This window comes from Azolla caroliniana, unplaced genomic scaffold, assembly GCF_043228905.1.
Source record: "Azolla caroliniana isolate FFs.n. ecotype wild unplaced genomic scaffold, voAzoCaro1.0.p SCAF_9, whole genome shotgun sequence".
Taxonomy (NCBI): domain Eukaryota; kingdom Viridiplantae; phylum Streptophyta; class Polypodiopsida; order Salviniales; family Salviniaceae; genus Azolla; species Azolla caroliniana.
In genome coordinates this window covers 4,862,712-4,878,346 of record NW_028230444.1, presented here as the reverse complement: position 1 = coordinate 4,878,346, position 15,635 = coordinate 4,862,712, and the positions used below count along the sequence as shown (strand labels likewise).

The following is a 15,635-nucleotide window of genomic DNA, read 5'->3' as shown; positions in this document are numbered from 1 at the left end:
GACAGCGCTTCTGATTTTTTCTGAGGATGATCAGATCAATGTAGAACAATAAACTATGCGTATCTTGGGTAATTAAATGGTTCATATCCTAAACATTGCAAACGAATCGTCATAACCTTGCATATAATTTTTTCTCTGTTACATGCAACTATGAAGCTGCACTTTGATGGAGCATGTGTAGGAAATTTCGCAAACAAGTGAGCATATTTAGCTAACATTTCTCATACTGCGATATATTTTCTGTTCCTCAGATTAACCACGGTTCTGAATTCTTTTCAGGAAGATTGAATCAAGAAATAAAATACGTGACAAGAGACTGATTTTCTAGAGATTACAGGGGGAAAAAACTTGTTATCTATCTTCCTCAGATTAACCATGGTTCTGAATTCTTTTCAGGAAGATTGAATAAAGAAATAAAATACGTAATAAGAGACCGATTTTCTAGAGATTACAGGGGGAAAAAACTTGTTATTTTCTTTGATTAACTTAATATTAACTTAACACTCCTACATCTTCCATCACAACCATGTTGAGACCCTGCGTGATTTTATGCCTAATGTTGTGACCCACGTCGTTGAATGAGAATCTACGGTTTCTAAGGCCTGCAAGAGTTGATCATACAAAATGAATCAGCTCGCGAGAGTTGATCGCCTTCGAGTAAAAAGGGATACATGTTAACGTTGCTAGATTTGATGTGTCATGGTTATGATCACCAGCTGACTATACGTAACAAAAACCACATTGGCCATCATTGTTTGCAAGTATGTAATCCACATATGTAGGCTTAGTCCAGTGAAAAATGTCATATTTCAACATGTTTAGTGACATACATAGCCTCAGATGAATGAAAGTGAAATATTTTCAATGTTAGTGAACAAATAAACAGTACACACCCTGTCACTATTGACAATGATGCATGGTGAGTGCATTTTGGAATCATCAAGCATCACATAGAAGCCTTGGGATCTCAATATTTCAAAGCTAAATATTGAATCTTGAACCTTCTTAAACTAAAAATAAGTTGTGTAATCCCTTTGAGTTAAAAGACTTCTACCACTTATTTTCCTCCCTTTGACTAAATCATCAATGGATTCTCTTCTACTTACTACAAATCCTTTATATTGACAGTGATTAATCAATATTGCACTTCCACCTTGCTAACTTTCACCATGTGTTTTTTGTTTTGCTTGATCATACTATATAGATTACACTTTATCTCTATTTATAACCCTAAGATTAATTTGGGAGTATGTGAGGATAGAAAATCAGATGACAGACAAATGAAAAAACGTCATGAATGACTGATATGACAAAGCGTAAACTGTGTCTAAGCCAATGAACCACAATGTGTGTTTAAGGTTGGAGGATAAGAATAGTACAGGATACATATACACTTACATAAAAAACTGCACATTCTAAGACCAAACATGTTCCAAGATTTGATGCCAAATATAATACAATACATTTCTCTTAACAGCCCAAAGACAGACACTGAAAGACCATCCTTTCACACATCGTCTCAGTCCCTCCCCTTAACTTTTTTATAAGTCACAATGTGCAAACTTCCTGCCAAACATGATCAAAACAGGTATTCTCTAATTCAACTACAATTAAAATCCCAAAGCAGTATATTCTACAGCACGATTCTCTACTTTATAAGATGGCATTTTCTGTTTCATATGCTCAATACCTAAACACGATTTTAAGTTTCATTAAAGGATGCATTTCATACATTGTACTTAATTCTTGCTATTTTATTACTGGGATGATCCTTTCATTTCATCACACGAAGCTTAGATTCGGGAGCTTTGGGGTCCCCTTTTTTAAGAACAGCAGAAATTGCTTTAATTGTACTGGGAGTTGTTCGGCAGCAACCACCTATTAGAGAAGCTCCCGCTTCTCTCCATTTATGCACATATGATACGAAGTCAACATCAGAAATTCCTGTTGATGGCTGCATGAGTGCCAAACAGAAAATTGCTTTCCGATTATCAAACGTAGAAAATGAAGCTATGAATCGAAGTTTAATATTCATGGTTTAGTTTGGTTCAATTTGCATCATAAAAGGTTTCATCTTATAGTTCTTGCATTTTCAAGCACCATAACAATAGGATGATCCAAGAACCAAGAACGATGCATACAGAAGTACATACAGATTTTCATAAACAACTAGACCAAGTATTATTGCTAAAGTATGCAGTTTCATCACTCTTATTTGTACTTACTTTCCTTTATTATTAGTCGTAAACACGAAAATAATTTTGGTCTTCATTTGCAGAGAAAAAAAACTATAAATATACGTACAAAGGGGATTGGTAGATCTCCTACAAAAGGTCCAGTGTCACAAAAATCACTCACCACCCACTGTTTCTTCTCACCATCCCATGTTTCACCACTGTTGGGATAGATTACAATTGGCTTTGATGTGACCTGCAGCATGCCAAGGCAGGAATCTCAATCTCTCTTTTTCTTCTTCTTCTTCTTCATAATAGGAAATTGTATTAATTACGCTGTTGTACAAAAGTCACAAAGAAACCTAAGGAACATTTGCATGCCAAGAAACAAAATCACCTTGATAATAAGACCTGCATATGCTATAGGGCTATAAAGAAATGACTTCTTTATATAGGCATTGTTCTCCTTGGCCTCATCTTTGACAAAACAAGCAAGCCTTTTGCTACTCTACATCGAACCAGATCCTTGTCAGCCACATTAGTCCTCACTAATTTCAGTAATTATTGGACCTTTAGGTTAGGGTTGAGCAACCCTCACGAATAACTAATGTCACTCTATCCAATATTGTGCATCACTATTACCTAGAATCGGAATATCCATGAGATCTGGATCACAATTTGTATTCATAACCCAAATTGTCAGAGTACCTACAGTGATGCGCTCTTGATGGGTGATATATTATTCATGTTGATCAGTAAATATCAAGTAAATTTGACATTTATTGAATTCCACCCTGATATCTTTTCATTCTTAAGTGATTATCTCTTAAAACTTGCTGCCAAAATCAACATAACGAAGACATGGCAAGTAACCCAAACGAGACAATACTTTCATACCAGTTTCACTCATGTGTCCCAACCGGCCATGCCACAAAGAAACACTAGGCTGCTCGGTTATGGCAACAAAATGGTCACTCACATTAGATACATGGAGAGGATACAAAGTATCACTTTTACTACCCTTGGCAATAACTCTAGATCCCTTACAAATCTTCCATTTCCCATCACCAAAGGTTGTGTGAAATCCATCATCATCTAGCTGTCCTGTGCTAATCAAGCTCTTCTTGAGCTGAGGTACATGTCGTACATGCTGAATTGTGAAAGCAGAACCATGCTGAAACTGTAATTGCACAGTGCCAATACCTGCAATTTCACATGCATAGTTGTCCCCAAGATGAACAACACCATGTCGACCCCCTGTGTAATCTGAAAACCACCCAAGATGAGGGGGGCACGTGAAAAGAAGCACCGGAATCAAGTATCCAAGTGTGCATGTCACCATCCATATCTGCAAGTAAAGCATGTTCTCTATGGCATGATGAGACAAAGAGTACATCATTTCCACTATCACTATCATGAATGACTACATTCACCTCTTCATTTTTAGTATTGCCTTTCCTTGGTTGAATGTCTCTCTTTTCTTCGATGAAATCATCTATCTTCTTGCCCTTTCCTTCCTCTTTCTTCCATTTGAAACAATCACGTTTAAAGTAATGGCCATAACTATCAGATTTGCCTCTTTGTTGTGACCTACCCCTCATATGCAACACACTAGAGGACTTATTGGATGCATTGTTTTGCCAACTCATCTCTTCCATGAGTAGAGATCTCTACATCGGCATAAAGAAGCATCGCATTTGAATTGCTCATAGCAGTCCTGAAAGTATCCCAACTTCCTAGCAAGGTGCAAAGTAAAAATGTGGCCTTAAACTTATCATCAATGATGAATTTCAAGGCAACCAGCTGGCTGAAAATGGTATTGAACTCACTCAGATGAGTTGACATGGGTGTACCCTCTGTCATGCGCAAATCCATAAGTTTCTTAAGCCAATAACCTTTGCTAGCTGCCGTCTTCCGGGCATACAGTTCCTCTAGTCTAGTCCATATAGAATAGGCACAGTCCAAACCTTCAATATTAAACAATAAGGCATTAGAAATCGACAACTCAATAGTCGAGCGTCCAAGCTCATTCAACTCTTGCCAATCATCTTTGTCCATATTTGTAGGCTTTACCCCTTCGACTTTAATAGGCTTTGCATGTTTCTTCTGCAACAGGATGTTGTAGCACTGCTTTTTCCAAACCGCAAAGTTATGTGCACCCTCAAGTTTCTTGATGTGCATAAGGTGGCTACTTTCATTGTTACTAGTCATGATTTCTTAGCCCAAACAGAGGACCAAACCTGCACTGCAGGAAACCCTAGACTTTGCTCTGCAGAAAACCCTAAACTCTACTTTGTAGAAAACCCTAAACTTTGCTCTGCAAAAAACCCTAAACTCTGCTCTGCAAAAAACCTTAAACCCAGCTCTGATACTAGTTTGAAGGCAGCACGAGGATTAGGGTTTAGGTCAAAAACAGAGAGGGAGAGAGTCTAAGTGAGAGACAAAGGGGGAGAGAGAGAGAGAGATGCGCACTGTCTTGGGTACAAAGAGTGTACCTCTTTTTTGGTTTTTTAGATATTATGTATATACAAGTCAAAAGTGTGCTACGAGTGCGTTCACACTCATGCACTAATAAAAGGCATGATGACCCTTTATTCCCAACATGTGTATTCTATGAAAGCTTTGGTGTGAACATAGTTACTGTGAACCTAGTTAGGTGACTATTGGGTTTCTAGGTAATTGTAGATATTGGTTATATAAACCATTCTACATCTTTGTAATCATAAGCTCGTTTTTCCTAATCTATTGATTTTTCCTTAAGTCTTCTAAGTGATCTTGTTGTATAAGAGTTAGTCTAAGATCCTTGCATGTTTTACAAGAAAAACAATACAAAGTAATATTGCATTCAAGGTTTGGAATTCGATATTTGGCTGTGACATTATTCTCCCTCTAGGGTCGCCTTCCAAGAGCAGTTTCTGGCTTTATGGGTACTGTTGGTGGAAATCACGAACCACCTCAGGAAGCATTGCTTAAGTGCTTGGCTGATACCCTTTCCATAAGACGAGATACTAAAGTTCTTGGCAATGCATACAAGAGTTGAGTACCTTGTCAACCTTGTACTCCTCCGCTATCAACAGCTCCACAAGTTGCGGACAAGGAGGCTAGCCTCTCGGAATCTGGATTGGATGGTAAGGCTAGGAGGGAAGGAAGGAAGACATTATGGATTTGGAACTGCAGCAAAAGCCTCAAACTAAACTTTGTCCAAACTTTTTGTACTCATGTTTTGCGCATGGCCTAGTGATGGTGATGTGTCGATATAGTACCAAAACCATATCGCAATGGTGGGGGATTGGTTGATGATGGTCAGCCCGTGACCATAAGTGATATCGTCCAATGATTCGTGTAATCAAATTACATGTCTTGAGAGTAAATCTGCCATCTCCACTCCTGAGATGGTTATTGAGGCATCTTCATAACTCGATTGATGATCACCATAAGCGAGTCGTATCTATGAACAGGGGGAAGAAAACCCATGTTTATATCCATTTGATATAGCTCCAAATCCAAAAAGGCTGAAATGGTCAAAGGTATCCTAAGTGTAGTCATTTTGATTGCTAGAGTAAAAATCTCTTGAAAATTTATTCCTTATATTTGCTTGTACTGTTGGCTACTAGATGAGCCTTATAATTGGGTTTACCTTCTAGATCCTTCAACGTGTAGACCCACTTGTAAGGTATAGCCTTTTTGTTTTTGGGTAGATCCACAAGATTGTAGTGTTATTCTCATGGAGTGCTTTGATCTCCTTTGATATAGTAAGCGCACATTTGTTACCATGCTAAAATGAAATATATTCGTATCATGGTTCAGCAGGTATTATTTCCTTTGTAGGAGGTGGTTGTGTTTGAACTTCATCTTCATTGTCTAAAATTTCTCTGTTTTGTTGTCCATTTTCTTCAGGCAATTGAATTGATTTGTAGATCTCTACTTGTTCGTCATTATGACATGTTATTTTTGACTCAATGTTGGTTGTTGCTGAAATTTCACTTTCTTTGTTGATTTTTTTGAGGTATAGTTTCTTGTGAGCACCTTTGCTTCATTTAATACAACATCGCGACTTCTGATTACCTTTCAAAGTTGTGGTAACCAAAATTTGTAGTCCACCTCACCTTTTGCACCATATGCCAAAAAGATGCCTTTGATGAATTTTGCATCTAGCTTGTTTCGAAACTCCTGTCGAAAGCGTCGAAAGCTTCACAACCCCAGATGCACAGATAATTAGGTGTGGTTGATAAGCCATACCAAATCTCCTTTGAATCAATTATGTGCAGATTGATTAATAATATATACTGCAGTTTGTAAATGATGAGAAGGGCATCCCCAATGCCAAGTGATGATGGCTTGGACCTTACAAGGATATGCTCATTGAGGTCGAAGAAAGATATGCACATCTTTTAAGGGCCAAAATGGCTTGCAAGATCAAACAAGAGATTATATCGTAAGTGGTATCTCATCTTTGAGAACAAATATTGTACTTTTTGACTTCAAAAGATCTCTAGCATTGGCCAATCCAAAATGGAGAGGTCTTTGAACTAAGGGAAGCACCTACGCTGGCGGGAGATAATGGCCTTTATTTGTCGATGACAAGGCTGGTGATATCGTGATCCATGGGGCCAAGGCCTATGTGCAAGAAAATTTGCTATTGCCCATCAATTATAACGCCTTTGTTTTGTCCCGATCGAGAGCCCATTTGTGTAGCCTTTGATTCACTTGTAGCATGCGTAGGAGTGATGGGGCTAAAAAAGTTGTGATTGTTTTTCATTGATGAGCTTGCGCGGTTGTATTGTTGTCCTTCAACAACCTTTTCTCGTCTTTCAAGTTCTAGCGAGAAAAGTCCTAAGCATCGTTGGTCCTCATATTCCATTACCATGCATTGTGGGCCAAAGCCTTGTTTAAGGAGGCAATGGTATCTCACGCTTATTTCATAAAAAACACTACAATGACAAATATAGTGTTCTTTAGATTCCACTCCCTGAGGCAAAAGATTTTGTATGCCTGATGCAAAGCCTCTTGAAGTGCCATTACAACCATATGATAAAATCTCCAAGGAAGATTGTCATAAGACACAAGAAGCAACCAATGACATGCAAGGTGTACCTTATGCTTCAGCTTGTGGTTCACTTATGTATGCTATGATTGCTACTAGACCTAATATTGCCTGTGCAGTGGGAATTGTAAGCTGATTCATGGCCAATCTAGGCAAGGCACATTGGAATGCAGTAAAGTCCATTATGAGGTACTTAAACGGTACTAAAAATAAATGCCTCTGTTATGGAAATGGCCAATCCGGGCGAGGCACATTGGAATGTAGTGAAGTTCATTATGAGGTACTTAAAAAGGGACTAAAAATAAATGCCTTTGTTATGGAAATAAAGACCCATTAGGGCTGAAGGGTTTTTGTGACTTTGACATGGCAGGTGATGTGGATAAATGGAAATCCACAAGTGGCTATATATTCACACTTGCAGGGAATGATGTATCATGGTGCAATAGGTTGCAAAAGATTGTTGCTTTGTCCACTACCGAGGCTGAATATATTCAGCCACTGAGGCTGTCAAGGAAGCGATATGGTTAGCACATCTTTGCAATGAGTTTGGTTTGCCTAAAAAGGCACCTATGCTTGGTTGTGATAGCCAAAGTGCCATATGTTTGGCTAAGGATGCTATGTTTCATGCACGCACAAAACATATTGATGTGTGATATCACTTCATTCGAGAAATGCTTGAGGATGGCCTTATAACATTGATAAAGGTCCACACATCACAAATTCTTCACCCAAAGCACAACATCAAATATGTATACATATGGTGGGAGTTACGTAGCTTAAAGGCATCATTTATGCCTTTAAGTGGGAGGTTGTTGGGGTAAATGCTCTAAATGACCCCCTTATAGTGTATACATGTGTATAGGCCTAATTATAAAGGCCAAAAGTCACTTATCACTTATTCTTTATTTTTGGGCCAAGTTCAGCATGAGTAAGAGTAATAGGGCTAAAAAAGTTATGATAGTTCTTTGTTGATGAGCTTTTGTGGTTCTATTATTGTCTTTCAACAACTTCTTGTATCTCTTGAATTCTAGCAAGAATCGCCCCAACCATCATTAGTCCTCATATTCCATGACCTTGTGTAGTGTGGCAATGGTATATTATCTCCCACTTATTTCATTAAAACAATACAATCACAAACATAATGTATTTCAAATCCTACTCCTAAATGGCAAAATTGGCTAATACTTTCTTTTGGGGCTATGCACGCAAACCTACCTACCTCAATCTCTAAATGATGTGAAGAGGTTTGTGGCTGCCCTATCACACTATATTAATAGACTGCAAAATGGATTTATTAGATGGGGCAAAGACTATGGAAAGGAGAGCAATAACAAACTTAGAGGATAATATTAAACCAAGAATATTCACAATCAGACCCACATTAGCAACAATGAATGATCTCTTTGCAAGTTCTCTATTACCTTTCGTGCACTTAAAATCAGGCCATTTATGAAGCGGGGAGGAGTACAATTGATACCCAAAGCAATAATTCCAGGGCATGAATCAACCAGCTCTACACATTCCTGGAAAGAATCACCACTGACAACATTCACACCATCCTTCGAATTGAATGAGATCCATGATGGTATACCAATCTGCTCCTCTTTAATCAATTCAATATATGCCTGAAACTTACAATAGCATCTATTATACGGATTCATCACATATCCACTATAACACAAAGAATCATGAGAAGGAAAGGAAACCTGTGCCTCAAGTTTGTTCGGAGTTGTTTCAAAGGCTAGCAAATCTGGTCCAGCTTCTGCTAAAAGCTGGATGCGACGTCGATGAAAATCCTTCAGTTTTTCTAGGGTCATTTCTGGTCCATAAATGCCACTGTAGCAGTAGATGATAACACTGAGAAACTGAATGTACTCAAAATTAGTTCAGAGATTAATACTAGGACTATGGATATACCTGTACTCTGAACCATCAGCTAGGTAAGCTCCATAGCTTCCAATGGATGCAGCCACCAAAGGAGGTTGAAAGTCCTCTATCTCAGTCTTACAATTCCAAAAGGCATCCCTTGTCTCCAGCGCAAGTTCTACACTTCGTTTCATTAGTGTTTCTGCTTCAGAAAGAGATATTCCTCTCGAAAGGAAACCAGGAATGGTCGCCTGTAATGTAACATGATATTCATCCTCACAAACCAATGTAATAATAAAATCTCATTCTTCAGCAAAACACTTGAAACTAAAGAAGCTCTAAATAAGTACAAAATGCATAACAAAACAAAATTAAAGAAAATAATATACTACCTGATATGAAGCTGTTATTATAACTTGTGCCCCGGATTCTAGATACTCCCAATGTACCTGCCAAACATTATAATACTTTTAGATCACCATGTAGACTTATCGTGAGGCATTACTCTAACCAAATTGTAGGACGATGTGATTTCAATATGTGCTTCTGTATTCAAACCATAGTATGAACCATACGTGCATTCGCATTCGCAAAAGAAAAACACCCTCAAAGAATGATAAATACCATACTTTTGGATTAACTATTTATTATGAGGTAGATAAGCCTAAAAATAAAAATAAAAAACATTAAAAAATTGGAAAAAAACAACAAAAAAAAAACACAAGAATGTTTGAATAACATTCGCATTCGTTTTCCAACGTATGAAAACGAATGTTATACTAGACGAACACGAATTTTACGTACTATGATTCAAACAATGACATAAAACATGATCACGAACTAACACATGTGCATGTGAAATAAGAGCCACGCCATTGGGTACTTAAACCAGGGAAGATGGGATTGGTGGTTGAGTTGATGGCTTCAGAACCTTCATATTTATCAACTACAGTGATAATCTATGTAGGCAACTTTAATCACCACCTTTACCTATCCTATAAAAGTTGACTTTGAGTATAGAGAAGAATGTCACATAGCATAAGCAATGAAAAACCTTGCCATCAAGCATTTCTAGAGGAAATTTGAGTTACGACAAGATGAAGAAATTTTTGTCACGCCACATAGTCTGTAAATGGGCTAACATTCTAGTCTACATACTCAAGAGCAAACTACAAGATACTAGGTATGGACGGACAAGTCCATGAGATCAGATTGGAATACAATGTTGGCATTGTTGAGGACCATAGAGACTAAGTTTATCTACGTAAGCAGTTGTATTATAATGCAAACAAGAAACAATTCAATCAATCGAGACGACAATATCCTTAAACAGTTGCACCAAACCAATTGATGTTAAATCACAAGAAGGCTGGATGTTGTTTTCTCAAGAAGCTACTTGGGAGACTCTTGGCACAAGGCATATAATATCAAAGTGCCTAGCTAATAAAATTTAAGTGTACAATAAAAGAGTATGCAAGCAACTCTGAAACAAAAATGGAAATACAAACAATCCCATACACGGAAAGTCAAGTGTATCGCATAGAAGAAAGAGGAAGAGATATGTACAGAAAACAATTCAAGAAGACACATCAAGACCCTTGCCCCCGCACTTGGCATCCATCAAATCATTATCCAATAAAAGCACACAAATTGATCCTTGTCATTTCTAACCTGGCCCTGTCTCTGTCTAGGCCATTTCTAACCCAGCTGAAGTTTTCTAACCAAGGTGCTGCTAATCTTATGTACTATTTTCTAACTCAATTTCTGCCAAATTTTGTGCTATTTTCTAACCTGACCCATGTTTTCTAACCAAGCCCATATTTTCTATCCCGGCCATAAAATTTTCTAACCCGGCTATAAAACTTTCCATATTTACTAGCCTGGCTAATACTTTTTAACCAGGCCATATTTTCTAACCCAACTTTGATTTTTGTGGTGAGTGAGAAGAGGATTGTGTTCCGACAGAGAAGCAGATTTACATGCTGCAGCAGGAATTAAATAGATTGAAGCAGTACACAATAATCAGATTCTTGTTGTTATCGCTGAGACAGGTTCAAGTAAAATAACTGAAGTTACTTGATACTTTGCAAAAGCAAGATACACGACTAGAGGCAAGATCGGTTGCACATAACCACAAAGGATGGCAACTACATTTGTAGCTAAGAATGGTCGTCATGGCTACTAATATAGCAGATGCATCTTTGACCAGGATTTACTATGTGGTAGATACAGGATTCACAAAACAAAATGTATACAATCCTAAGCTAGGATTGGATTCTTTAGTTATCGCTCCCATTTCTCAAGAATTTACAAAGCACAGGCCTGGCATGGAGAGTTGGTTGAATTGGACCACAAAAACCCTAACGTCTTTATACTGAAAGGTCATATAGGAATCAGATGTTACCCACAACTGTACCTGAAATCCACAGAATCAATCTAGGTTTTATGACCATCAATAATTTGTTGTCCTCCGATTTCAAGGATGCACCACAGCCACAGACTCTTCTTGAGGCAATGGAACAACTATATAGTTTGGGGGCATTAGATGAGGAAGTGCTTCTTACAAAGCTTAAGACGAAGATGGCAGAACTCCCATTCAAAGCATCCCTGTTGAAGTTACTACTTGTGATTTATATTCCTTTTTACCTACCAATGGGAGCTTTATGTTTGGTTATCTTTATTTGTGCTTGAAATTGTTTTCATTGCATGACTGGGATTAATTTGTCATTGCTTGCTATGGACCTTGATAAAAATTATGGTTATTCTCTCAAGTATAAGCTAGATGTTGTTAGTCCGAGGAAGAATTTCACAAAAGACAAGAGGGTTATTGCAATAGCTTTCTTTTTTCATGCAGGAAAGAATCAGCCCATGTATATAAATCCTGGGAGTGCTCTTTTCCAAACGCAACCTGATTAGGTTATCTATTATCAACTTGGATGAAGACAAAGGAGTACATGAGAGAAATTATAGTAGCCAATCTGAAGTAGTTTGTAGAGCTAGCACCTCAGTTATTTAGTGTTGTAGATCCGGCATAGTTAAGTAAGACGGAACTTAGGAGGAAGTATGGAGAGCTTAAACTATGTCCAGGATGGTATACATAGTGGACAAAGAACTTGTTCATCATTGGTTTTCATCGAAACACACTATGAGACTTGTTCGTTATAGCTTGCTAATGGCATAGTGTGTGAGATCTTATAGCATCGTGTCCATATAATATGTATTCTCATCCTGATTAAGAACATTAATCATATTAGCATAAGAACATAACATAATAGCAAAGAGATATTGTTATGATGTTGGTTCTTTCATATGGTATCAGAATGTTTCTCTCTCCACTTCATGATATATATGTTATATATATTCACAGTACACTTCATGATATATATATGTTATATATGTTCATAATCAGATGGTCTAAGTACTTCTTCTTCTTCTTCTTCTTCAAATATTGAGATTGAGACCCCGGACAACAAGAGGCAACAAAGTCATCTCACAGGTCCACTGAACCGAAACTCAAGGATATCCCTCCAAAGCTCTACCCTCAAATCTTATATCTCTATTTGCATTATCTATCTCCTTTTCAAACCACTCCAGGTAATGGAGGTGCAATAATATCAATTGTAATCTTATATCTGAAACTTATCATGACCAAATGAGGAAAGCACCAAAAATTTTGACCCAAAATTCCAAGCTGGGGGCGCAAAGTTACACAATTTTGGAGCAAGTGTATTCCACCTTTTCCTCTTCCAAGAAGAAATCTGGTTTTGATTTTGTTACACATGCTCGAGTGGCATTAAACCCATCACTTTAGTTTTATCCATATTTATCAAAAAACCTTTGTCCATACAAAATAGTTTCAAGGCATTTAGATGTCTTTGTAGTCCCTCTGGAGAGTCAGAAATCAGCATAATATCATCAGAGTATAGTAATATTTGTATAGCTATACCCGCTAGGCATGCTCCTAAACCCCCAAATCTGTCTATGTAATGTGATACCTCATCTATATACAGACCGAAGAGAGCGTGTGATAGAGGGCATCCTTGTCTCATTCCGATTGTGCTAGCCACCACCTCTGACAAGCAACGACTTTTTTATAACAAGCGAAAATAGCCTATAACACCAAACAAGAGATTACATCTGAAAATATTAATGTCTTTGAGAATAATTAAAAATAATGAAACTTAAATACAATGCCATGAAATTCAAATCTATCTCACATGATATGATCTAAATGCTGGAAGGGATGGTTATTGATTAGCTATTGTTGTTGTGGTCTTCAATGCATGTGATTGGACAACACAGGGTTGGACTGAACATACTGTACTTTCATATGTAGCAATGGGGATGGTCATGGAACGCGACAGCATTGATAGTAAACAACTAGCAAATGGTGGTTGAGACAAGCATAGGATGGACTTTGTTACGAAATGATGCAAGTTGGTGTCTTACAATGCGCAAGTGGCACTTAGCAAACAAATTATTAAAGAGAAATAAAGCAAAATCAATACAGAGCAAAGACCAAGAAAGACAGATGAGTTAGATATGAGCAATACATAATAAAGCCATGAACTGAATGAAAAATGCATGGTAGGAGAAATGTGTCCATAAAATAAACTTGAATGGAAAATACATTGTAGGAAAAATGCTTTCAAGGACTCCCAAGAATATAAAGGAGGAGGAGGAGGAGGAGGAGGAGGAGAAGAAGAAGAAGAAGAGTACTTGCTTGATGAGATCTGGTCTGGTCAGAAGGCAGAGGGCGCTCCATAGAGGGTCGTTGATATTAGCTCCTAAGAATTCGAGGTGAGTAGCGAGGCCACCATCGATTGCGAGGCAGCCCCCACACTGCTGCAACAGAACATCCAGGCGCTTGAAGGGGTTCAAATCCAACCTCATCTCTCTCTCTCTCTCTCTGCTCTGCTCTGGTCTGCTCTAGTCTGGTCTGGTCTGGTCAAGAATCGGTCAAGCAACACGAGGGATTTGGGAGAAATCTCGCTCTGTGGGCCGATCGATGCAAATAGATATGAAGAATACAACGCAGAAATCATCTCAAAAAGTAAAGCCATGAATGAAGAAGAGATAAAAAGGTAAAGGGGTTTGCATCTGGTCCTGTTTTTTTTTTTACATTACACACTTTAGTAGCTTTGATTCTTGAATAGAAGAATTAGAAGAACATATAGATATGAAGAATACCAACATTAGTATCGGTCGGATTATAAAAGCCCGGGACGTGAACGGAAAATGCATGGTAGCAGACAAAATGTGTCCATCGATTGTACGGTCTCGTGATGAAGCAGAGATGCTAAGCATTTCAATATGAGGAAGCCATTTCGTTAGCTCAAGCGTTTAATGGCTTCATTCTCAAGGTTTCGAGTTCAAATATGACCAAGACCATACAACGTTATTGATACATACGACTATAAAACATGTTTACACTCCTAGGTTCTCCTTATATGAATTAAAGACTACTCGTGAATGGGAACAAACATGGTCCTCCTTACATGGGTGAGCACACATACTTGTTTATTTTTAGTATTTTTTTCATGTATTAACTACTCATGATGCGAACAAACATGGGGCGAAGAAGAAGAAGAATACTTGTTTGATGAGATTTAGTTTGGTGGAAGGCAAAGAGCTCTCTAGGTAGGATCATTGATATTAGCTCCTAAGCATTCGAGGTGAGTAATGAGACCACCATCAATTGTGAAGTACCCTCCAAACTACTACAAAAGAGCATCCACCTACTAGAAAAGGGGCCGAATGCAACCTCATATATGTCGAGGAATTGAGCAGGCATAGGCAAAACTTTTTGTATTTAGGGTTTCGAACATACTAGATGCTCTGAATGTAGTCACAAAGTGTCCTCTTGTTTAAACACTGCCCTAAAAGAGAACAATAGAGATAGATAGATATATATATATATACAAATCCCATACATTTCTATTGTAAAAAAACAAAGCATTTGGACATATATATACATGTATGTGTTAGTCATTGTGATATTTTGGTTACACGTCACAATCATGATGCCCACTATGTTTCTCCGAAATCGCGTGTCATCATTTTTCATGGGTTTCTCTTTACTTTACTTTTCTCTAATAATCGGTCTTTGTAGGATAAATCCTAAGGCAATTCGTATGTTTGAATCATGTGTTATCTTGTAATTTCTCCTTCATCCTTGTGAAGGTATTCATATAAGGATGATAAATTGCATTAACTAGGGAGTCATGTGAGATTAATGTTCTATCTTTATGGGACGATTGCATAATCCAATACCACATGAACACTAACCTCATTGTGAGTTCTTGATGTATGTTTGAGTTTCCATCACTTTTTCCAATAGAAACGAACCATTTCACCCAAACATTCACACTAAGGAGAGGCACAAGCCAAATTGAAATAAAGAGTGACAAGCAATTTGTTAATGTATCATTTGGCATGCACTTCAGAGTATTCCAATAATGGTCCATTGGTGCTTCATATCCCTACTAACATGTTGTGACATTCAATTAATGAGCAACATTGATCGTTGAGCTTTGTTTGTTTTAAAAGTT

At 37.7% G+C, this 15,635-nt stretch overlaps 1 protein-coding gene across 3 annotated transcripts; it reads right to left on the bottom strand.

The window, feature by feature from the left end:
- Nucleotides 1-1,605: 1,605 nt before the first annotated feature.
- LOC147859982 (homocysteine S-methyltransferase 1-like) lies at nt 1,606-14,012 on the bottom strand. 3 transcript variants are annotated; one of them, XM_087324964.1, is made up of 7 exons: nt 13,804-14,012; nt 9,477-9,533; nt 9,136-9,335; nt 8,925-9,054; nt 8,640-8,843; nt 2,305-2,430; nt 1,606-1,954 (listed from the first exon to the last, which is right to left on the bottom strand). In XM_087324964.1, the coding sequence occupies exons 1-7, from the start codon at nt 13,975-13,977 to the stop codon at nt 1,775-1,777; spliced, it is 1,071 nt and encodes a 356-aa protein (XP_087181090.1). In that variant the 5' UTR covers nt 13,978-14,012; the 3' UTR covers nt 1,606-1,774. The 3 variants fall into 3 exon arrangements, with proteins under 3 accessions (XP_087181090.1, XP_087181091.1, XP_087181092.1); XM_087324965.1 differs by having other exon boundaries at nt 2,359-2,430; XM_087324966.1 differs by having other exon boundaries at nt 13,808-13,988.
- Nucleotides 14,013-15,635: the final 1,623 nt, after the last annotated feature.

Excerpts from the sequence above, each read along its gene's own strand:
- LOC147859982 (XM_087324964.1), bottom strand. The coding sequence starts at position 13,977 with ATGAGGTTGGATTTGAACCCCTTCAAGCGCCTGGATGTTCTGTTGCAG. Across the intron at positions 8,844-8,924 it reads CGAACAAACTTGAGGCACAG|GCATATATTGAATTGATTAA; the intron begins GTTTCCTTTCCT and ends TGTAAGTTTCAG. Across the intron at positions 1,955-2,304 it reads GAGATCTACCAATCCCCTTT|CCATCAACAGGAATTTCTGA; the intron begins GTACGTATATTT and ends GCACTCATGCAG.